General features: G+C 36.6%; 2 protein-coding genes and 1 pseudogene across 2 annotated transcripts; all 3 read right to left on the bottom strand.

Moving 5' to 3' along the window:
• Window positions 1–1578: 1578 nt before the first annotated feature.
• LOC130512793 (uncharacterized) lies at window positions 1579–5974 on the bottom strand (annotated as a pseudogene).
• Window positions 5975–15720: 9746 nt separating this feature from the next.
• On the bottom strand, window positions 15721–17581 carry LOC108841925 (peroxidase 9). The gene is made up of 4 exons (XM_018614712.2): window positions 17189–17581; window positions 16917–17108; window positions 16669–16834; window positions 15721–16283 (listed from the first exon to the last, which is right to left on the bottom strand). The coding sequence occupies exons 1-4, from the start codon at window positions 17459–17461 to the stop codon at window positions 15871–15873; spliced, it is 1044 nt and encodes a 347-aa protein (XP_018470214.1). The 5' UTR covers window positions 17462–17581; the 3' UTR covers window positions 15721–15870.
• Window positions 17582–17985: 404 nt separating this feature from the next.
• LOC108836128 (uncharacterized) lies at window positions 17986–19687 on the bottom strand. The gene is made up of 2 exons (XM_018609359.2): window positions 19303–19687; window positions 17986–18665 (listed from the first exon to the last, which is right to left on the bottom strand). Exons 1-2 carry the CDS (start codon window positions 19599–19601, stop codon window positions 18227–18229), a joined length of 738 nt encoding a protein of 245 aa, XP_018464861.1. The 5' UTR covers window positions 19602–19687; the 3' UTR covers window positions 17986–18226.
• Between the last annotated feature and the right edge of the window lie 6043 nt (window positions 19688–25730).

Here is a 25730-nt window from a genome sequence, read left to right as displayed (position 1 = left end):
TTGGGCAACCCGAGGAATATGTTATTATCATCTTCAAGATAACATTGTCAAAAAGTTTAAAGGGAAACATCTCATGTACTTGGTGAAAGGGGCTGCTTATGCGCACACGGTTTACGATTTTGACCGGTACATGGCTGAGATACGGAGTGCAAACCCGGAACTTGCAACGTATTTGGAGAAGGCCGACGCCAGGCTATGGTCAAGGGTTTATTGTAAGGGGAACATGTTCAACATAAAAACAAGCAACATCGCTGAATCTATTAATTCCGCACTGAAGCGAGCAAGAGGATTTCCGATTCCGTTCCTGCTGGAGTTCATAAGGCAGAAGTTAAGAAAATGGTATTGGAAAAGGAGACAAGATGCTTTGAGTCTCCCAACTGAACATAGCCGGGGTGTTGAATACTTGCTTGTTGTTCGACCAGAGATAGCGGATACGATGACGGTCGAACCAATTGATGGATGGCGTTTCTTTGTCAAAGGTGGCAAAATGGACTGTGTGGTTGATTTGGAACATGTAAAGTGTGATTGTGGTGTCTATGGAGTGGAGAAAATACCTTGCTCTCATGCTATAGCTGCTGGAACACATGCTGGTTTACATATCTCCACACTTGTATGTCCACTTTACTCAAAGAATCATCTATATGCAGGATACTCAGAGAATATATATCCTATCGTGTCACAACATATTGAGGAACGAGAATGCTTTCCTCCAAACGTAAAGCGTGGTCCGGGGAGACAGAAGAAATCAAGATGGCAATCTTGGTTGGAGCTATCTAGGATGAGAGGACACAAACCCATGAAGAAACACAGGGCACGGAGATGCTCAAACTGCAAGGAAACTGGCCATACGAAACCACAATGTACACAACCAGTTGACTAGTTGTCCTGACGACCTAAATTTAAGTCGTCCAGTCTTGATTACCCGTCCAGACGACTAATTGTTAAGTCGTCTAGTGTTTCGTCTACCAGATAACCTTCAAGTAAGTCGTCCAGAAGACCTTCTACTAAGTCGTCCAGTGTATTTTATTTTTAGACTACCTTCTACTATCCCTTCAAGTGTATTTCTTTAGACGACATTTTACTAAGTCGTCCAGTGTATTTTATTTTTAGACTACCTTCTACTATCCCTTCAAGTGTATTTTTTTAGAAGACCTTTTACTAAGTCGTCCAGTGTATTTTATTTTTAGACTACCTTCTACTATTTTAGACTACCTTATTTGTAAGTCGTCCAAACCTACCAGACGACTTATTTGTAAGTCGTCCAGCTGGAAAACCATCCAGACGACTTATTTGTAAGTCGTCCAGCTGGAAAACCTTCCAGACGACTTATTTGTAAGTCGTCCAGCTGGAAAACCTTCCAGACGACTTACTTGTTAGTCGTCCAAACCTACCAGACGACTTATATATTTACAAATCTATACAAAGACAAGTTCAAATAAATCATAGACAAGTTAGAAAATCTATACACCGACAAGTTCAAATACAAATACACAAATCATACACAAGTTAGAAAATCTATACAAGTTTCACAAAAAAAAGAAAATCTATACAAAGAGAAGTTCAAAGCCATACACAAATCTAATCATACATGCCCACGAACATACCACCATCCTCATTATCTTTCAAATGCTGATCAACAAGCTCCGTCCATATAACCACCGCCATATTATCCCTCATAGTCTTCGCATTGGACCTAGCAAAGTCTTTAGGGCTAAAAGGGACCCCAAGAGCATGACATTCAATGTACTTTAGAGCGTACACGCCACAATCACCATTGTTGGCCGTGGGTACATCTTTCAGCCGTCTCTCATATGTGAATCACTCCAACCCGTATTTGACCCGTAATTCGTCGGTGTCTGCGCACTCAACAAGCATATAAGGGACCATCTCGAGAAAAGGCTCCATTATCTCATCCCATGCTTCTGGTATGCTAGATGAAGGTATGATGTCCCAGACGACTATATCCAAATAGCAACCCAATGTTTGTTGTCCAAGTTCACTGGCGCATAGATATCATCAATGTCCTCCCCCCACTTCTTGTTTGATTGGCAAAATGAAGGCATTGATCCGTTATAAAAACTCAACGCTCCACTAGGTAGCATTCTTCCTAAACCTTTGTGATCAGGTTCCGATGCTTTGAAGAACAGATACTGGTCTCTCCAAGACTGGGAAAAGTTGTGATCCAGGAAACACATTCGCTCGCTCCGGAAAGCTTGTGGGTTCTCCTGATACCTCTGCCTCAGCACATTAATCCAAGCATCTATATGCTGCATATAAAATAATACAAGTTAGAACCTTCCAGACGACTTTTATTTAAGTCGTCCAAACCTACCAGACGACTTATTTGTAAGTCGTCCAGCTGGAAAACCTTCCAGACGACTTATTTGTAAGTCGTCCAGCTGGAAACCTTCCAGACGACTTATTTGTAAGTCGTCTAGCTGGAAAACCTTCCAGACGACTTATATATTTACAAATCTATACAAAGACAAGTTACCAGACGACTTAAAGATAAGCAGAAGACTTACTACGTCTTCCAGCCATGCTTTGGGTGTCCGGAGTTTTTGATACCACCAAGTTGGTGATGTACGTGGTTTGTCCTCTTGCTTAGTGAAATAATCATTGCAAACAAAAAAGAAATCAGTTTTGGTAGACTAAATCAAGCTATTATGGGTAAAGCAATCACTTACGGATCAGTTTTCAACCAATCAGCGAGCTCCTTCAACTTAGGTCTGTTTAGTGTGGGAAATGGATTATACTTTCCCACTCTAAGGAGTTTCTTTCTCTCTGCCGTATAAGGAGATATCTGCGTGGGAGCAGGTTTCTTCGTTCGTTCACTCCTTGCACGCACAGAAGCAGTGGGAGCTGTTTTGTCCAATACAACCAGGCTCGGTTCTGAAACTGGAACGCTTGGATTGGTGGAAGCGAAGCTCGGTTGTTGATCGTTGGAAGCGAAGCTCGGTTGGTCAGTGGAAGTGAGAGGAACAATCTCTTTGGAGGTGACACCATCTGCTTTATCCTCCGGCAAGATCTTATATACCGAGATCGCCTCATCTGCTGTATCCTCCGGCAACAATCTCTGCAATAAAAGTTGCACACAAGTTAACCCTCGACGACTTAAATAAAAGTTGTCTGGACGACTAGTTGACCCTGGACGACTTAAATAAAAGTTGTCTGGACAACTAGAAGACCCTGGACGACTTAATTCTTGTTGGGAGAGGATTTGATACTAACCTCTTTGGGCAGAGGAGAAGGCTGTTTCTTTTGAGGAGTAGGCTGTTTCGTTTGAGGAGAAGGCTGTTTCTTTTGAGGAGTAGGCTTTGCCTTTTGAGGAGTAGGCTGTTTCGTTTGAGGAGAAGGCTGTTTCGTTTGAGGAGTAGGCTTTGCCTTTTGAGGAGTAGGCTGTCTGGTGGGAGGAGTAGGATGATTGGTTTGAAGTGTAGGCTGATCCTTTTGAGGAGTAGCCTGTTTGTTACTAACCCCGGTTTCTATGGCTTGAGGGGTAGGCTGTTTGTTACTAACCCCGGTTTCTTTGGCTTGAGGGGTAGCCTGTTTGGTTAGAGGTGTAGGGGTAGCCTGATTGGTGACACCAACCTTCTTCTCCACAGCTTCCAATCTATCGGACATCTTCCTAATCTCCCTGATGCACTTCTTAAACCCATCTTTCATCATGTCAGCTAAGTCCTTGAACATATTTTCCAACTCCTCTCTGGTCACCCAACTAGCCTCTTCTCTAGCCTCTTCTCTAGCCTCTTCTCTAGCCTCTTTAGGAGCCTCTTTAGGAGCCTCTTTAGGAGCCTCTTTACGAACTTTCTTCCGAGGTCTCTGATTGTCTTCCTCCTCCTCCTCCACCTCCACCACAACCATCTCTTTGGCTCTTTTCGATGGAGTCACAAACTTAGGTTTTGTACCAGTGACTTCCCAGCAATCCATGGTCCACTTCCACGGTCTTCGATCATACATGACTTTAATGATGTTATCCGTGGGCACGTCCTCAACCTCAGAGTCCCATTTTGGCCACATTTCACTAATGTCCTTCTCAACAAAGTTGATCACGCGGGTCTGCAGTAAATAGAAGAAGAATCGAGTTAGATATTTGAAACAAAATACTAAATAGACGACTTAATTATAAGTCATCTACTAAGTCGTCCAGCTGGACGACCTTCCAGACGACTTATTATAAGTCGTCTACTAAGTCGTCCAGCTGGAAGACCTTCCAGACGACTTATTTATAAGTTGTCTACTAAGTCGTCCAGCTGGAAGACCTTCCAGACGACTTATAATAAGTCGTCTACTAAGTCGTCCAGCTGGAAGACTTTCCAGACGACTTATTATAAGTCGTCTACTAAGTCGTCCAGCTGGAAGACCTTCCAGACGACTTATAATAAGTCGTCTACTAAGTCGTCCAGCTAGAAGACTTTCCAGACAACTTAATTAAGTGAAGATGGAAAGGTACCTGACTCAAGATAGCAGCTTTCATGAATTTGCGGCCTCTGCTGCCCTCGTAAGCCAGAATCGGTGGAGACGGACTGTTTGCTCTGGGACTACCAATACTAGCACCCATTCCCGGAATAGCTGTGTAAGCCCAGACCTGAAGAACTTGTATAAACCCATCCACGGTGTAACAGCCAGTAATATCTTTGTTCCACAAAGAGTCCATTAGCACCTTAAACGCGACTCTCCCCCATGGATAATTCTCAAACCGTTCTAAATCCATCACTAGCTTTGCCAGAGTAGCTCGTGTAGCGGTTGAAAACTTTCTCCCTTCAATGAATCCAGTGAAGATGGAAAGGTACGCGAGTCGCTTGCGATCTTCCCTGGACCAATCCCATCATCTCTTCAGTGCTGCTATTATCTGATCAGTAGTTGGCCCAGCTTCCAGATGAACTCCCATCATCCCCCAGAAAGAAACCATCTCTTTGGTAACTTCACATTTTGGTGTCTCAAGGTCCTCGATGTACTCGCAGTTTAGACCAGTGATGTTTTCAAACTCTAACAGTGAAAACCTCGCAGGTTCTGGACCAACGAGACACCACATCTCGTACTTCTTCTTAATGTCCAGCTTTAAACAGAGCATGTAGTGAACCAGCCTTGAAGCCCAACCAAATCCCTGCTCCTTGAACTTGATGAAAACTCCCAATCTCGACTCCTTGAGCTCTTCAAATTCATCATCAGTGAGAGCTTCCCTAAGAGCAGTATGCAACTTCTTGTTATCCGTATGATACGAAATGCTATTGTGGGGTTCTGGCTCTTCCCCTAATGTGTATAACCTACGGGGGAGTTCTGGAATATCCATCCTTTTTGTCTGCAAAATAATCAAAGACAACAATAGAAGTCAGAACACAAGCTAAATCAATCACGCCTTAATTGTTACTCCAGACGACTTAGTAGACGACTTTAATATAAGTCGTCTGGAAAGTCGTCCAACTGGACGACTTAGTTGACGACTTATATTTAAGTCGTCTGGAAAGTCTTCCAAATGGACGACTTATATTTAAGTCGTCTACTAAGTCATCCAGTTGGAAGACTTTCCAGACGACTTACTTACAAGTCTTCCAGTAGAAAAATTTCAAGCGGACCTGATTAGTCGCAGAAGGAGTTGGAGTACTCGTCATTGTGGTTATAGATCTGAAAAAATAAACGTGAAATGGTGAGAATGAGTAAATTGATAGAGACAACGTTTTATGTTCATCTTTTCCTCGAGATTGATGACTTACCGGCGTTAGGGTTTACAGAGAAACGGCGCTACGGTTTACAGAGAAGAAGCGGCGGCGCTAGGGTTTAGAAGAAGCGGCGGTGCTAGCTAGTGTTTAGAGGAAGCGGCGGTGAGAACGTTGGTGAGCACGGTGGCGAGGGCGACGGTTTGTTCGGAAATAGTGGAAGCGGGGGCGCTAGGGTTTAGAGGAATCGGCGGCGCTAGGGTTAGAAGAAGCTGCGGCGACAACGGTGAGAATGAAGTGAGATAGATAGCCGACGTTGAGAATGATGGTTTGTTTGGAAATAGTGGGAATTCGAATCGCCTTTGATATCGCCGGTGAGAGAGAACTGTTAGGGTTTCTGAATTTCGCGGAAAATAAAACAAAAAAAAATCACCTTATATATTGGGTAAATAATCCGGTTAGCTTTAAAAGTACATTGGTAAACTTTAAGGTTTGGTCCGGTTTAGACGACTTATTCTGGCTGATAATGTACATCAGACGACCTAATATTTAGTCGTCTGTGCACAGAAGACTAAATATTAAGTCGTCCCAGATCCAAAAATGAACCCCTAAACTAAAATGACTAAATTAACTTACTAACCACGTTATAAAATCAAATTATACTTCAATAGTGTTTACTATACACAGAAATGAACACGCTTAGATAATTTTAAAAATTTTCAAAAACGGTTTTAATGCTTTACAAAATCTAACCCTAAGAACACATACAATACTACAACATATGTTGATGAAACATAAACTAAAGACTATCATGACTCACTACTTTCACTCATCTGGGCTGAAAACAATTGAAATTTGTTATATATTAATTTATATCTCTTAAGACATATGTTAATTACATAATTCCAATTTTTCACTTATCAAAATATTTTTTACAAAATTTTTAAATTATGTTTAAGAATAACTGTCCAGACGACTTTAAGTTAAGTCGTCTGGACGACTTATTTTCAAGTCGTCTAAACAGACAACTTGCAAGGGGTAGAAACGTAAAAAAAATTCATTTTTTTGTTTGTTCACAAGGAGATAGTTGTAATTTTAATAGCCTTTTAGGTTACTTTTGCCTTTGACCCAAGTTAGGGTATTCTTTTGGGTTTGACTCCAAGTTTTGAGTCACACTTGGTAATTCTCCCATTAAATAATGAAAACACAAAAGAACCACCAAAAACATTTCAATATTGTAGTATAACTACTGTAGATGGCAGTTCAATGTGTTTATTTGTAATTTTGAACCACATGTGGTTCCTCCATTTTAATTAATCGTAATTGTAAATAATGATGAATGGGAAAACAAATTATGTGCGACACAGTTAGCCTTTCGTCCGTCATTTTTCCGCTTTCCATTCAGTAGTGAATAATTCACTAATAAATTATATAATATTGTTTCATGTATTAATTCCCTTAATATTTAGATAGTTATAATTTCGAAGGGATATTAAAATTGTAGAGTATTGATATTCATTGTAAATTTATTGTGATAACTAAATCTGATTATTATTTTAATTAATTTTGAATATAAATCTTATTTGTAGAATTGGCGATCAATACTAATACATTTATTTTAATACTATAAATTAGTATGTTACGAACATAAACATTCTCTCAAATGTGTAACTCGGTTCATTCATATAAATTGAAAATTGTCATTAATATCTTAAAATTTTGACCCGTCTATAATATATAATCGAAATATACATTTTACGAATTTTGAAAATCAAAAGACAAATCCCGCCTTTACAAAGAGCGGGTCAATATCTAGTTACATTTTATTTGCAACTGATTAAACGGAGGTTAAAATTTATACCGGTAAAACAAATGGTCCATTTAAAATTAATGGGGTTTTTTTTTGGTAAAATTAATGGGTTTTAGAAAAGACAATGCTAAATATAATAACTTACTTCTTCAATGGCTTTGAATTTTGTCTTCATTCGATGGCCCATGATTTTCGTTAGGATTTTTGAATAGTTTTAAATAGAAGCAGCTGATTGGTGAAGTAATAAATGGGAAAAGTTATTCTGAAAAATCTAAATAAGAGAATGGCATAGTAATGTAAATAAATCTAAAAGATAAGGGCAAATTCTAGTAGGGATTCTGTTTTAATAGTATAGATTTAATCTGTTTTCTAGCATGTTAGATATGTTTTCAGGTTCAGGAGCATTTTGTGATAAAGTGATGTTTTTGGAGCGTTTTGGAGTACAAGAGATGATCGACAACACCCGAGTTGACCATTCAAGACCAAGTCGGAAGTCAACATTGCGATAAGAATCGATCGATACTCATCCAGAGTTGTCGATCGATGTAGCTGAGAAGATCCACGTACTAGAAGATTATAATCGATCGATACACATCAGTGTTGTCAATCGATATCGAGGACGAAATGGTTTATCCGACTACTTCACCAAGACTTCCCTAAATTACGAGATTACCCCTGACGAGTTTTTAACCTAATGGAAATGCTTAAATATTCCTGCTAAGTGTTTTTGACGGCAAGCTTGAAGACCTTCGAGAGAAGCAAGTTTCAAAGTTACCACAAAGCATAGAGTGTGAAAGAGAGACTAGAGTTTTACTTGTTTTGAGAGATTTGAGAGATCTGTTATCTCCTTTTGTATTTCTACTCTATTCTATCTATGCAATTCTTTCATCTATCTATTGTCATGAATTGCTTAGCTATGTCTGAGTAGTCTACTTGTTAGATCTAGGATTTAAATAGGTTTGTGTGATTAACCCCAAACTATAATTGCTAAGTTGTGATATTCATCAAATAGATTGCACCATAAGCTTGTTCTAGAGTAGCTAACTAGAATATAGATCACTAGGCTCTCTGATAATCTTGAATTATCTATTTGAACTAGTATCTTCTGGAGAAGAGCTAACCGTCTTCCTTGAGATCTAGTGTTCATTATCGGCTCGCGCCTAGGCATGTCTAGAAGCCGTCGATCGATATCCCGATAGGTGAATCGATCGACTCTTTTCTGTGTCAACATACGACAGTTCATGCTAGAGATCTAGATTATTTAACCAGTGAGACATCACTGAGATTAAGCGGCTGAGTTCTATAATATCATGCAAACGACTTGTTAGGCATTTATAGACATTATAATCCTCATTCCTGAATAAAAGCCCTAAGTCTAGCACTCTTCATTTCATTTAAATAACTCATCATATTGTTAGTTAGAGCAACTACCTTACTCATTTTAGGAATTGTTATTTATATTTTCATCTTTAAAACCAACTTCACCTAGGATTGATTAGTAGATTGTATTTAATTGGTTCTCCAGCTCCTCGTAATTCGATCCCTAAGTACTACAGCTGTACCTCTTATTTAAGAGAGTAAGCTCTACTGGGTAATTTGAGCACTATCATTAGGATATAAGATTTGAATATTTAATGTTTAGAGTAAAAATTTGGATTAGTAGTTTATGTTTAAGTTATGGTGTTTAAATTTGAAGATGTTTAACTTGGCATTTGGATTTTTTTTGGTTTGGGGTATAAGGTTTAATTAGGGTTATAGTGCATGGTTTGGAATATAGTGTTTGAAGTTTAATTATAAGGTTTAGATTTTTTTTTAATATTAAATTTTGATTTTAAGTATAAGATTTGTTGTTTAACTTTTAAAATTTTAGATTAAGTGTTTAGATTTATGATTTGGGATGCAAATTTTATATATAAATGTTAGGATTTGGGATATAGTGTTTAATTTTAGATCTAAAATTTGATATTATACTATTAAAATGATTATATTTGAGTTTAATTAAAAGTTTAAAGTTGAAAGATTGTATTTATGATTAAAGGTTTGGAGTTATGAAAATATGTAATGAGGTATAGATCTATTGTATTAGTATAAAATTTTAAGAGGCTAATTTGAAAAATCCTATGTGAAAAAAAAAACTTGAAAAGTTTTACATTTATACTTGTGGTTTAGGTTTGGGATAATTATAACACAACTTGATTTAATATAATTTTATAAGGTTATTTAATTAGCGTGTTATGATCTAAGGTTGATTTTTTGTTATAAGGTTAATTTGGAGTATTAGGTTTAGGGTTATAGTAAAATTTGAGAATAAATTTTTAAAAATTCAGATTAGTAGCTTATGTTTAGTGTTTGGTGTTAAAAATTGAAATTGTTAGATTTGATGTTTAAATTTATGATTTAGGGTATATAATTTAGAGTTTGAGATATAGTAGCTTATGTTTAGTGTTTGGTGTTAAAAATTGAAATTGTTAGATTTGATGTTTAAATTTATGATTTAGGGTATATAATTTAGAGTTTGAGATATAGTGTTTGAGTTTAGATTTAAAAATGAGATTAATTTTTTTAAATAATTATATTTGAGTTTAAATTTGAAAATTTGAGGTTATATTATGAAAATAATATATTTTAAAGTTTATTTTAGTTTAGAAGTTAAAAACATGTTTAGGGTATAAGGTTTTAAATAGCCACTAATTTTTCATAGCAAAAACGTGATAAACAGATATTTTTGTAAATGCCACTAAATATTCGTAGCATAATCGTAGCTATTTCTTGTCACGTTTACATTCGTAAATCATAGCAAAGTTTGCTACAAAATTGAAACGTTTCGTGGTAATTCGTAGCAAGTTTGTGGCTTTTTTTATTTTGTTATGAAATTTGTGTGACAAATTCGTACCCGTGGCCATGTTTTTACTAGTTATTAGACATAGATATTCTATTTCATCCATTGTTTATGCTATGCTTCTTTTTACTTTAATTTTACATTTTTCTAAATATTTGATCCATCAGAAAGACAATTACGTACTCGTTTTTAGGAAAGATATATTAACATCTCTATTGATTTCTTTGGATATTATGTTTTATTCAATTAGTCAGGCTTAGAAGGTATCTTGAATATATGAAACAAGTTCGTTACGTTATGGGATTATCTAATTGGTTCGTCGTCTAAGTTATTATTAATGCTGAAATCAAATTCATGCCCTAGTTTCGATATTGGATTGTTTAACACACTGAAAGTGTTTGTTAAATGCTTAAACGAGCATAAAAGAGCAAGATGATTTTAGCTAAAGAGAGTTGATTGTTAAGAATCCTGTGAACTTATTAAACTCAAATCATATTATATGTTAAAGGTATGAAATTCAGTATATATTATTTTTAGTAATTATGTCATCCCAAAAGTCTTCTAGATTCAATGACTAATCACTACTGTAGAGAATAAGTATAGAAGGGTAGATTAGTCTTTGATTAATACCTAAAATACCTGATGTATACGGTATAAATACTTGTATTGTACATTCTAATGAAATCAATTCAGCCAATACTTATATATGGTATCAGAGCTGCTTTCCTAAGGGATTTCAATTTTTTTTTTACGCCGCCAAAATAAAACAAACCCTCCTCTCCCTTTTTCCGATCTTCTTCTTCCTCCTCTTTCTTCCTCACACCGGTTTCCATGGCGTCCCCTACTCACTCCAGTGCGACTACCATTGTCCCTGATTCTCAGAATCTCCTCCACGTGAACATGAATAATGTCACGAAACTCACTGCCTCGAACTTCTTGATGTGGAGCCGACAGGTCCACGCGTTGCTCGACGGATACGATCTCGTGGGTTATATTGACGGCTCAACCGTTCGACCTGCTCCTACTGTCACGGTGGATGGAAACACCACCACCAACCCTGCATACACCTTCTGGAAGAGACAAGACAGGTTGATTTACAGCTCTCTCCTTGGAGCCATCACGGTTACGATTCAACCCATCCTCTCCACGACGACAAATTCGTTGCAGATTTGGGAGACGTTATCAGCGACCTATGCTAAACCGAGTAGGGCTCATATCCTACAGCTCCGACAGCAGGTGAAGAATTGGAAAAAGGGTACGATGTCTATCAATGCCTATGTTCAAGGACTCACCACTCGTTTTGATCAACTTGCATTGCTTGGCAAGCCTTTTGATATCGAGGATCAAGTTGAGTTTGTGCTCGAAGGTCTCCCTGATGAGTATAAGCAGATTGTGGATCAGATTGAGAGCAGAGAAGCTCCTCCTTCCCTCACGGAGATACACGAGAAGCTCCTCAATCATGAGGTTAAGCTTCAGACCAAGACTTCCGTCTCTATTCCTCCACCAATTACGGCGAACACTGCTCAATTCCGTCCGTCTTCCAACACCACCAACCCGCGCAACAACAACAATCAGAATTGTGGACACAACAACAACATAGGCTCGCAGACATGGCAGCAACAACAGCAGTTTGGCTCGCGCTCAGAACAGTCTCCTCGGGGATATCAGGGTCGTTGTCAGCTGTGTGGCACCTATGGTCACAGTGCGCGCAGGTGCCCTCAGATGCAAGCTCCAGCTACTTCGCAAAACTCAGGCGCACGCTACAACCCATCACCAACCTCCTGGCAGCCGCGAGCTAACATGGCGATGACGCAGGCTTACAATCCAAACAGCTGGATAATGGACAGTGGTGCGACTCATCACCTCACCACAGACCTCCACAACTTGTCTCTCCACCAGCCCTACACCGGAGGAGAAGAGATCACCATAGCCGATGGTTCAACAATTCCTATCTCGCATACTGGTTTCACTTCCTTACCCACCCCATCTCGTTCTTTATCTTTGAATGATGTGTTTTACGTCCCCAACTTACAAAAGAACCTCATATCTGTTTATCGTTTGTGCAACTCTAACAATGTGTCCGTTGAATTCTTTCCTGCCCACTTTCAGGTGAAGGATCTCAGCACGGGGGTCCATTGCTCCAAGGCAAAACTAAGGACGAGTTGTACGAGTGGCCAGTAACCTCCAACAATACCATCAGCCTCTTTGCTTCCCCCACCCCAAAAACATCTTTCACTTATTGGCACTCACGCTTGGGACACCCATCTTTGTCTACTCTGCAAACTATTGTTTCTCATTTTTCTTTACCTGTTTCTGATTCTTCTCAAAAACTATTACCATGTTCCCATTGCCATATTAATAAAAGTCATAAGCTTCCTTTTCATTCAAACACTATCTCTTCTTCCCATCCTCTTGAATATATCTATACAGATGTCTGGACCTCTCCCATACTTTCTGTTGATCAATACAAATATTACCTGATCTTTGTGGATCATTTCACCCGTTACACCTGGCTATATCCACTAAAGAAAAAATCTCAAGTGCTTGAAACCTTTACTCTTTTCAAACCTATTGTTGAGAAACATTTTGATAAACCCATTCGAAACCTCTACTCAGATAATGGCGGAGAGTTCATTGCGATGCGTCACTTCTTAGCAACCAATGGCATTTCTCACTTCACCTCACCCCCACATACACCGGAGCATAATGGCATAGCCGAGCGAAAACATAAACATGTGGTTGAAACTGGGCTCACCTTGCTCCATCAAGCCACCATGCCAGTTGAGTATTGGACCTACGCTTTTGCCGTTGCTGTTTATCTCATTAATCGTCAACCCTCCTCGGTGCTACATCAGCAGTCCCCATACGCCAAGCTCTTCAACAAGTCACCTAATTATCTAAAGCTTCGAGTATTTGGGTGTGCTTGCTTCCCGTGGCTGCGACCGTACGCACCAAACAAGCTCGAGTCTCGCTCTCTCAAATGTGTCTTCATTGGATACTCGTTGACGCAGAGTGCTTATTTATGTCTTCATACTCCTACTGGACGTGTTTACACCTCAAGACATGTCACTTTTATTGAGTCAGAGTTTCCGTTCATGAACCCTCCCACGGTGCAAAGCGAAGTTCCCGACCAACCTCCACCCTTTTTCTCTCCGCCTACAATAATACATGTTCGTTCCCCGCCACTAGTACACTCGTCGCCGTTGCCTCCCCCGAGCCAAGATCCTCACCAACCGACGACGCAACCAGCGTTGTCACAGAGTTCTGCTCCTGCAGAACACCAGACTGAAAGTGGAAGTGCAGAGAGTTCATCGGCTACATCGACTGAGTCTGCACCGACAGGTAACACAGGTAATTCTAACCCTCAAACACTTAACCCAGAACCAGAAACCGCAACCCAAAATGCACCTACCCAAACACTTCCCTCACTGCAACCTCAAAACCAGAATGTCCACCCGATGCGTACTCGTGCTAAAAACAATATCCACAAAACTACCAAAAAGCTCACCCTCTTAGCCAAAACAACCACACCGCAAATACCCACAACCCTGAGCCAGGCTATGCGAGATGAGAATTGGAGACGCTCCATGAGCGCTGAGTATGATGCACAAATCGCTAATCATACTTTTGAGCTGGTTCCATCAGCACCGAACCAACATGTTATAGATTCTCGATGGATTCATACAATTAAATATCTGGCTAATGGTGTGATTGACAGGTATAAATCTCGATGGGTAGCTCGTGGTTATACACAACAATATGGAGTTGACTACGCTGAGAGTTTTAGTCCTGTTGTCAAGTCAGTCACCATTCGCCTTGTCTTGCACCTCGCAGTTACACGAGCCTGGCCGGTGAAACAACTTGACGTCAACAATGCTTTCTTGCAAGGGTCTCTATCAGACGAAGTGTATGTCTCACAACCTCCGGGATTCATTGACAAAGACCGCCCCCACCATGTCTGTCGCTTAAAGAAAGCTTTGTATGGTCTCAAACAAGCTCCGCGGGCGTGGTATCAGGAACTCAAGACCTACTTGTGTCAAATGGGATGTCACAACTCATATGCCGACACGTCCGTCTTCATTTACATCTCAGATCCTCATATCCTCTACATCCTTGTCTATGTTGACGACATTATAATCACAGGCAGCAGCTCCACCTTGGTCAATGCCTGCATTGCAGTCCTCTCTTCCCGCTTCTCCTTGAAAGAACCGTCGGACTTGCACTACTTTTTGGGTATTGAGGTCACGCGCACAAGAACTGGTATGCACCTGATGCAGAGAAAATACATTATGGATCTTCTTACCAAGATGCAGATGCTTGATGCCAAGCCGGTTGCGACGCCACAAGCCACGACGCCAAAGCTCTCTCTGCTAAGTGGCACGCTTCTTGATAATCCTAAAGACTACAGGATGCTTATTGGAAGTCTTCAATATTTGACTTATACGAGACCAGACATTGCGTATAGTGTCAATCGCCTCTCCCAGTTTATGCAGCGCCCCACGGACTTACACTGGCAAGCGGCGAAGCGCATCCTGCGTTATCTGGCCGGTTCTCTATCACATGGCATCTACATTGGTAAACAATCACCACTTCTTCTTCATGCTTTCTCGGACGCCGACTGGGCTGGTGATACTGATGATTTCGTGTCCACAAATGCATATATTATTTACCTTGGTACTACACCAATCGCTTGGTCTTCTAAGAAATAAACTAGAGTGGCGCGCTCCTCGACTGAAGCTGAGTACAGATCTGTTGCTAACACTGCAGCTGAGCTTTCTTGGGTTTCCTCGCTTCTTCATGAACTCGGAATTCAACAACCCACCATACCAACTATCTACTGCGATAACGTCGGTGCAACATACCTCAGTGCCAATCCTGTCTTCCATTCACGGATGAAACACTTGGCCCTTGATTTCCACTTCGTCCGTAACAATGTTCAGTCTGGCGCCCTTCGTGTAACACATGTATCGAGAAGAGATCAGCTGGCGGACGCCTTGACTAAACCATTGGCTCGAGCACGGTTCCAAGAACTTATGTCCAAGATTGGAGTGATTCAGCTCCCTCCATCTTCAGGGGGTGTGTAGAGAATAAGTATAGAAAGGTAGATTAGTCTTTGATTAATACTTAGAATACCTGATGTATACGATATAAATACTTGTATTGTACATTCTAATGAAATCAATTCAGCCAATACTTCTATAACTACAATGTCCATGGAAAACCGGGTTTTTTGTCACTAAAAGCGTCCATGAATTGCCAAGAGGAATCAAATTTAGAATTTAGCGTTGCAGAAGTAGGTTAAACTAATCATAAGGTGTTTGAGTTCGAGAATAATACTTAATGCATCGATTTGCACGTGCAGTCTATATTTGGTTAAACCTGATCACTTTCAATCGCTAAATACTACTAACGCATTTAGTGGTTAAAGCCTCGTCACATCATCTACCGCTTCATCTCTTCAAAGAACAGTCCATATCCATTCAGTTACATTATATATTGAAGATAATACGACTTATTCCTCATCTCCCATAATAAAATATTACAATGCAGAAACTGAAGTTCTTTTAGTTAATCACGTGACAGTTTTTCCTGATCTCACCATTGATTCCAGTAAGAGGCTGAATGTTCCCCATGTTTACCATGGACTTCGCGAATTGTTCGAAAAAAAGGCTTTCGTCTTCTGCATAAGCTTTCACCAATTCAACAATATTGCCTACATTTCCAGTGAGAAGCACTTGGTCTGATGTCAATAGGCCTTTTCCCCAGAGGATAAGCTTGAAGTATGTGTTATCGAATCTTGCAGGAGAGGCCAAGTCTAGTGGGGAAATATTGTTATCGCCTCCAGTAGGTGGACAGATCGATCTCAGACCATAGTAGTAGGACCTCTCTAGCGTCTCGTCTGGTTGGTTATTACCGTTTTGATTGTAGAGTCTTTGCTTAAACGTTGTACACCTAGCTACTCCAATTGTATGACCTCCTGCAAAAACACACAATCCCATAGTGTTTTTTTGAACTTCAATAGATTGTCGAATTTGAGTTTTGTTTGAACAAAGTTTATAAAATCCGTTAGCATTTCAAATATTGATTACTTCTAATTAATTAATTTTTAAATAATTTTCACATTTCTTAAGAATTTTTGAGCTCATATTATACCAGTACTTAAAAATGTATATATTTAGTTAGTCAAGTAAACAAATTCAAATAATATGTGTCTTAAACTATAAAATCCGCATCAAATTTAGAAGAGGATACTCTTTATGAAACCAATAAAATCTAACAACACTATCATTTGGTTTCGATTTGGTTTCAAAGTAATCGAAACATATAAAAAGGAAAAAAAATATAGATGTTATTAAGCTCACCTGAGAGGGAAACAAGGTCTTCTTGGTTCAAACCTTTGCGTTGGAACATGGTTAAAAGATTCTGAATAGTCGAGTTAGGTGCAGGAATGTTCGTGTTTGCTCCATTGAGGCTCGCAGTCGTCGAGTCTCTCCTCCCTAGTGGAAGCTCCCATGATGGACCACCACTCTATATTCAACCACACATACAGAAAATCAGAGCTTTATTTTAGCTTGTAACCTATAGTTTTCCTTTGAAGGTCTTTATTTACCAGGATAGTTGAGCCACGAGCGGCAAGAGCTAGAATGTCAGCGCAAGAGACTATTTGAGGACAAACTTGCTCTAGTTTGGCTTTGATCTCGTCTATTACTTCAAACCCCTTAATAGAGTTCTTGTTTGGTCCTGCATTCTTTTCACTTCTTATGGTAGCACTATCATCCAACAAGATTGATGCATCACAGCCCTGTTTACACAAGAGAAGCTTTATTAGACATTAATAAAGGGAAAAAAAACAAAAACAGGTCAGACGTTTATATACAGAACCTGGACGAAGCAGTCGTGGAAGTGAAGCCTGAGTAAAGATGCTGCCATTCTTGGGTTTCTAGCTATGGCTTTTTCGAGCACTGTCATGACAATTTCATCAGCTTGTGGGCAAGAGAATTGGTAGAATTGTGGGAAAAGACCCGAGGAGAAAGTTCTTCCAATACTGGGGCCTTTACTTCCCCATCCGAACCCAAAACCTGGATGAGCAACACCAACATCAAAAGAAAACAACGCAAAGACCACAAGACAAGGAATAAGCTTAGACATAGCCATTTTTGTGACTTGAGAGTTCTGTAGAAAGTGGTGAAGGTGCTCTTGGGGGTTTTATACTTGAAAAGAGATTCATCAAAAGTCTAACTGCTCCATGTTTACCAATTCCTAATTTAGAATATTTAGATAAAGAGAGAGAGAGAGAGATATGGTCAACTTGTTCTTAAACCTCCTCTTTGTCTTTTTGAAGTTTTCTACCAACTCCAAGAACGAATCCATGTGCCTACACTAACATATGATCTCATTGATTGTACCACAGTATTAGGTAACGCGTTCAACCAGAGCTTCTGCACTCGGCAAGAATCGTTTTCCTGTGTTTGTATGAGAGTTGGAAGATCGAAAATGGTGAGTGAACTGCTACATTGATTAACAACTCTTACCTGATAATTTGTTTTCTTCATATATTATTTACAAAGTAGTGCAGAAACAAGTGTTTTGCTTTGTGGTCTTAATCAAGCTATATCCACTCCGCATCTATGTCTTTTGGTCACAAAACAATACGAAAGCAATGCAAATGTATACGCAGCTTTTGGAGATGCAAAATTTCATGGGGTTTTATGTTTTGTCAAATTTTAAAATTCAACTCAAGAAAGTGTAGCGTTTTGTTCAAAGCTTACACATAAAGAACAACAAAAAAGCTATAACATCCTGTTCCTTTTGAAGATACTGCCTACTTTGCCTAAATTAAGCAATGAAGTTCAGAATCTGATTGCTGCCAGACAGAAAGGTGTATGGGCAAACCATGAACAACCATCATGTTCTGTATCATCACTCGCTTTTCTTGGAAGAAGCTAAACTAGAGGTGTCAGCAGACGGAGAAGTATCTGTAATTCCAGCAGAGTACCTTTTGACCCTCATTGTAATGAGAACACTTGAGAGTACCCCAAGTACAGGGAAGACATAACCCCAGAGTTGAGTTTTGGGTTTTCCAGCAACTGAAGCCACAGCCATGCCAGCGAGGCTACCCACAGATGCATTCTGCAAGATCATCGGGAGGCAGCCAATAACAGTGGGGAAGAGAAAATCAGCAAGGAACCGGACTTGGGTTGCTGCTAAGGCGTAGTTGATGACGTAAGAAGGGATGGGCGAGAACCTAGCAAGCAGAACAAACTTCCAACCATCTCGCTCCACTCCTCTTGAGAGAATATTGAAGTACTTGTTGTTATGCGCCCACGCTGTTGCTTTGCTTGAACTCTTGAAAACAAACCTGAATTAAAAAAAAATGAATATTCACGGCTTGTTTCATGATTCTCCATTTTATACACAAGAAATGTTCTAAAAATCGCTAGGCAGTAACTGCACTTTGAGGACTAGCCACTAGACGGATTATTTGGGGCCTAGACGTTAGTTAGTTATTGATTTATTTTATATATTTTATACATTTATATGGCTTATTTTAATTTTTAAGTTTAATTATAAAATTATTATGATGAATTATCAAAATTAGATATACAAAGCATAAGAAACTAGACAAATTTGTAGATTTGTAATAATATTATCGACTAATTTAACATATTTAGATAAATTTAGATCGATTTAAACCGTTTTTAACTAATTTAGAACCGTTTGAACCAATTTGAATAGTACAAATCGGTATAAATCGGATTTTAAGAAAATCATTTCGGATAAGACCGAGTTACCGCCTAGACCAATTTTTAGAACCTTGCACAAGACAAAGAAGAATCTTATCCACACAACACTAGAGAATCTGAATGGATGTTAACAAACAGAGACGAATGAATCATACAGTTTCTATGAAACAGAGACGAATCTGAATCGAAATCAATTCGTAATTTCGAATATAATTTATCAACACAGAGGAGAGAAAAGGATAAAAGTGAGACCTGCCGATCCAGAAGGAGAAGGAAGCGGCGAGAACTTTAGCGGAGAAGACGCAGAGAAGAGCAGGGAGGAAACCGAAGAGGATAGAGGCACCAGCTTCAAAGAAGACGGCGTGAGGGAGGCATAGAGCTAGTGTTACCGTGTGAACCGCTACGTACGTCGGAATCGCCCAAATCCCGAGCCGATCCGACCATTCTTTTAAAGCTTCTAACGCTGCTTCCTTACTCCATCCGGTGCCGCCTTGCCTTGCGATTACGGCGATTATCGCCACCGTCGCAGCGATCAGGAGCCATTTCTTCATTCCGGAGCTTAAAAGAAGGAAAGAAGAGAAAAGCCTGGAAAGAGTGAAAGGGATCTCGGGAGAGGGAGAGGGAGAGAGAGAGAGAGAGAGAGAGTAACAATAGTCGTTTATATGGGCCATTTTGAAACAAAATTTTTTTTTTAATGAATTACACTATTTTGATTTTATTTTTTTGGATAAGAATTTATAATTTTGAATTTAAGTTTAGTTTTCTCTGTTTCACTACTTTTGATATATATTATACAGAACTTTCCTTAAATAACAATTTTTAGTTTATTTTTACAAAAATAACATTAAAAAGGAAAATTGACCAAAAAGTTTTTATTAAAAAATAAAATATATATTTATAATTTTTGTGTTAACTAATCTAAATTTAAGATTTAGAGTTAAGTGATAGGTTCTGGGAATAGAGTTTCAAATTTCAAAAATAAAAAAAAACTATTAAAATTTTTTAAAATAAAAATAAGCTTTTTCGGTTATTTTATTTTTTGAAAACTATTTTTGTGACGAAAACTTAAAAATAGCTATTTGAGATAATTGTTCTAAATTATATGCATCTTACTCGGCTAATGGAATTATCAATTTAGATAAATATTTTATGTTAAATGATTTAAAAGGATTAAATATATAAAAATTACCGAAAGTTACACATACATAAGAAACATCAAAGTATATGTATTCAAACTATTTATGATGTTCTACTAGTTAAAGAAATTATAGTGAACAATAATAAAATATAGACTTAGTTAGTTAATATTAAATTTGAAGACTAGAATTTCAAATTTTATACTTTGTATTTACCAACATAATACTCAATACTTTGTAAACATTTTAAAAAAGTAAGTTCATCGTATTACTATTTTTTCATCGAAACTGAAAAAATTCTTATACAACGAGTGAATTAGGCAAAGTTAAGAAAATACAAATGAAATACATTTTTCTGATAAATTTTCTAAGCTTCAGATTTTCAAAGAGTGGCTGTTAAAGATAGTTATATCAAGTTGTGGATGGTCATTCAACAATTACATTTAGTTGAATGTATTTCATCTTTTTAAATTGTGTGGTCGTAATGTAGTCGTAAATCAACTACAATAAAAATTCGTCGTAAAGTAGTCGTAAATTAACGATCCATTAACAACTACATGAACATGTCATAAAACATATGTTACTTTTCAACTACTTTACGACCAAAGTTTATTGTAGTTGAATTATGACTAAATTACGACGATTTTTGTTTTCCACGTTATTTGGTCCTAATGTCGATATGAATTTAGGAGTGGAAGTTGTAAATTTGTAGTAAAAATTATGGTGGATGTAAATTCGTTGTAATATTCTCACCTACTAAAATCGAAAAAATTTCTTATAAATATGCTTTCCTCTCTCATTCTTAAGATACACCAAAAAAACGACATTGAGTAAAAAAAATGTCTTGAGATATCTATGAGTTTAGGAGTTGGATATATGCACATAAAGATTATGGGGGCAGAGTAACAAACAAATTTCTCAACAGGGCAGAGATATTCATGTACCAGGCCGGACAGACATCTCTCACGCAGGATACAAGTAAAATATTTTGTCCATGTCGTAAATGCAAGAATAACAAGTTTGCTGCTAATGAAACGTTTGGAAACATATAGTAAATAGAGGATTTACCTCTTATTACTACATATGGTTTCACCATGGAGAGAGTGATAATAGAAATGAAGCTTCTTGTAGTAGTCAGTTTGAAAATGTTCGTAATAGGGATGAACCGAGTCATTTGCCTTCTGAAACTAATAACCCTATGCTATTTAAATAGTATGTACTATACTAATTCGTTTGTTATTATTATATTTTAATAATGCTTCATATTAAGTACTACATGCATATTTTGATATTTGGGTTAAATTTTGTTTATATTTCCTTTTAGGGTTTATTAATTAGTGTTTTGGATTTAGATTATGAAGGTTTGAGTTGACGTTGGAGTAAGTATTACCTCCTTCCCTTTAATCATAGATATTTCAAACTTTTGAACAATGTATACTATACTATTTCATTTACTACCATTTAGCATGTTTCATTCTATTTATTTTCTTATTTGCATAATTTTGTATGATAGAAAATTATGTTCACGTGTACAACTTATAATTTTGTCTCATATTATTTAATACTATATTAGATACATATAATTATTGGAAGCTACTTTATATGTCCACAGATGACCAATATATTTTCTAACTAGGTGATAATCCGCGTCATGCGCGGAGTGAGTATATTTAAAGATATCATTAATTTGAATTAACAACTAGTTTTTGACCCGCGCGCCCGCGCGGGTGAATGTTTATGGTTTTAACATTTAACAATATCATAAACATAATTTTTATGTTCTAGTTATATATCCATAACTTTTGACAAAGTTGTGTCCTACTCGATGTGTTTAGCGATCATTTATGAACTATCGAATTGTGTTTTCTTTTTTTATAGTGCTTTATTGATTATATTTAGAAAATTAAAAGTAAAATATAAAATATAAAAATTTCAAGTATACTTGTTGATTTTATGAAATTATAATATTTAATATTTGGATTTAAAGTTGAATATGACTACTAAATTTTGTATTGATTTAAAAAAATACATTATTTAGATAAAAACAGTTAAAATAGTGCTTGCATATGACGAAATAAAAACATACAACAATAGATTTCTAATTTTATACAGCAACACTAATTTAAATTAAACAATTTTCCGATTCGTTATCATTAAAAAATTGGTACTTAGCAAATTTAGAATATGGATCGTAGTGAACTTAAAATATGAATCAAAGCCCATATTATTTTGGAAATAAAAAACAGAAACTCAGTTGTTTTCTATCGACTTAACTAAAATAAATCTGAGACCAAGTTATTAAAGACTATATAAAATTGTTTCAAAAATTAAAGTCCATGATTAATACAAACAAAGAAGTTCTATTTTGTTTGTCAAAAATAGAAGTTCCATTTTTATATTTATAAACTAATTAATCGAATACAACTGAGGTCTAAAAATAATTATACAAAATGATAAGATAACCCAATTAGTGTGACTTGGGCTTATAATTCACGTTGAAATATTTTCAATATTACTCAGACCCACAATTCGTTAATACGGACAAAAGATAAACTGTTTATTAGGGTTCTCTGGTTTCACTTAACATCCGAATCATACTCTTGTAGATAGTCCACGTTGAACTCTATACATGTGAGTCCTTTTGCAAGATACATGGATCTTGTTAACCTACAAAGAAAATGGTCTTTGTTAGATAATAGTATAAGAAATTTCCAATAGAAATTAACAGAACATTTAGAAAAAAAAGTTACCATTTGGTAGGCTAAAACCATCCTTCTCATCCAATGTGTTTTGCTTCCACGAATGTTAGCATTTAACTTGAACTCAGCCAGTTATTTTTATAAGATCCGACTTTTGTGAGAAGAGAAAAATTGGTCGCTAAAGACATGTTTAGGTTGAGGATGGTTCAATGTTTTTCTTTTGACGCAATAGAGTAAGGTATATATATAGTTGCTTCCGTAAGGGTAGGTTAAATTGTAGAATTTAAGAAAATATTTTGAGTGTTTCAAAAAAAAAATTGTTAGTTGTAACTCGAAATAATTGAAAAGAGAATATACGGTTTTGAATTATTAACTAAAGATTTTTTTTTTATTTAAGTTATCATAAAAAATGGAATATTTGTTCTTAAAGTTAGCTAAACGTGATTTCCAAGTTTTGATACCATAAAATGCCGATTTTGTTAGTTAATGATTTTCTTTTTTGTTATGATGACTGCGTTAAAATAGGAAAAAACTGGAATGCTATTAAGTTTAGGAATATCAAATTTATTAGTTTTAAAGATTAGCTATGTACGTGATTTGCAAGTTTGAATTAAGATATCTTGTTAATCGTATTGTTTGATATGATTTTATTGATGAAGATTGCGTGAAAGTAGGAAACCTTTTTGAAATATTATTTTAGGCCAATAATAAATTATAAATTTTGATTTTGTGAACCGATAATATCTAATGATATCAACTATAATATCTTATGTTATTATGTAACCTAAATACATATTTTAAATATATAATAACATTTGTACATGTTTGCCAAATCATAATATATATTCTGTTACAAATCATACGATTGATCATTAAAAAAACCAGTAAACACAAACTATACATGAAATTAATAGTTTAGATACGTAAAAGTTGACTGATAGCACAACAATGTTTATTAGACGATTATATAATATTGGATCAAATTATGTGGTTAAATATTCATACAATTATGGCGTTAAATATTTATATAGTTGCTTTTGATTATGCAGACCGAGATAAACCAAAGAATGGTGACGTTAATTCTTGTTCATTCGGTTAATGTACAAATATATTTAATGCTAGTGTCGTGAATTTATTTAGGTGGTTTAGTAATATTCTAAAAGGACAGTTTATAAAACCAATGGCATAGTATTGTAATTTTTGTGCAAAACTAAGGGGACATAGCTAAGTGTACTTCAGTTTTAATAGTTGAGATTATTGATTTTCTACATTGCAACTATAAAATAGTATATCATGTAAAACTAAAGTTTAGACAAAATCGCGGGTTTTCAGTAACAAATTAATATTGTATTTATTTTAACCGTATATATTTTGTTTTAGTTGTCCTAAATGCAGTGAAAGAGAGTCAATAAGACGCATAAGAATAAGCAAAATTTAATGAAAAATCAATTATAAAGCAAAGATAAAACAAAACATAAGCAATATAATAATAAAATGCTTCAGAATGAAAAAAATTAAAAAATTAAAAAAACAATAAATTCATCTGCGGTAAATATGGTCTTCAGAACTCTCCATTTGCAATCTTATTATGATCATAAAAAAATTGCGAGAGTTAATAATATATTTAAGTGAATCTGTTAATAAAAATACATTAACTCATTTTGAAATCATCAATTTCTGGCACATCATTGGGATCAAAAAAAATTTTAGAAATGCCATCAATGTTAGTAACATTCTTCAATCGTCTTTTTCTGGAATATAAAATAATTTTTAGCAAAAGTAACAGATAATATCATCTACAACATATATATACGCTCCAAAAAAAATTAGAAATCATTACCTGCTCCCCAATTAATTTTCCAAAATTAAAAGACACAAAACACATGGTCTGCATCTATAGCATTCCATAAACCATGGAATTCATGAGCAAGTGCGCCATAAGCGACACACTTAATGACGACGTTACTGTTTCATAGAAAAATATTTCAGACTATGAGTTACTCTAAAAATGCCGCGAATTTGGTAAAATATTTCAAACCATGTGTTACTATTATAAAATAACATCCTTTCAATTACAAATGTGAAATACTTACTCCATATGTAGTACAAAGAAACGTATTTTATGGTCGATGATACCATTACTCCTGTCCGTAGGTTCTGCATATATTCTTCAAGAAACCCTATCGGACGATACTCATCTTCACTCTCCACATGGTCTTAAATGGCTTCAAGTCGGCAACGAGATTAAACAATGCCATGACTGCTGTGATTGTTTGAATCTATATGGTAAGGTAGTATTGAGAAGGAGATAAGTGTGAGGAGATGTAGCTATGAGATTGTTGTATTTATATATGTTAGGTGCCTAGGTCTAGTCAAGTTTCACTCAATTAATAGTCCGATCGAATGTTTATAATTATTCGAAGTATTGATCACATATCTGTTGCAAGGTTATATTAATTATAGGAAACAAACCTACAGAAATGGATTCTCAATTAATCTATGCAAATAATCAGTGGCAGTCACGTGTATATTTGGAAATATGATTCATTATAATTTGAATCACGTTTCCATTTGTTTGTAAAGTTAAACGTATACAATCAAAGCCATAATATCTTATTCAGTATTAATTGGTACATAATAAATATATGAAGATCACGTAAATCAGTCGAGGTGGTAAGACTTACGTAGATCTGTCCATATCGAAAATCTTGTGTAATCACGTAGATCAGTCCATATCAACAATTATGCGTAATTACGTAAATTTTGTGTAATCACGTAAATCAGTCCATATCGAAAATCCATTCTCAGGAAAAATGTATGTAATAAATGGATATAATAAATCATT

Source organism: Raphanus sativus, chromosome 1 (genome assembly GCF_000801105.2).
Source record: "Raphanus sativus cultivar WK10039 chromosome 1, ASM80110v3, whole genome shotgun sequence".
NCBI lineage: Eukaryota > Viridiplantae > Streptophyta > Magnoliopsida > Brassicales > Brassicaceae > Raphanus > Raphanus sativus.
This window is presented reverse-complemented; position numbering and strand designations above follow the sequence as displayed.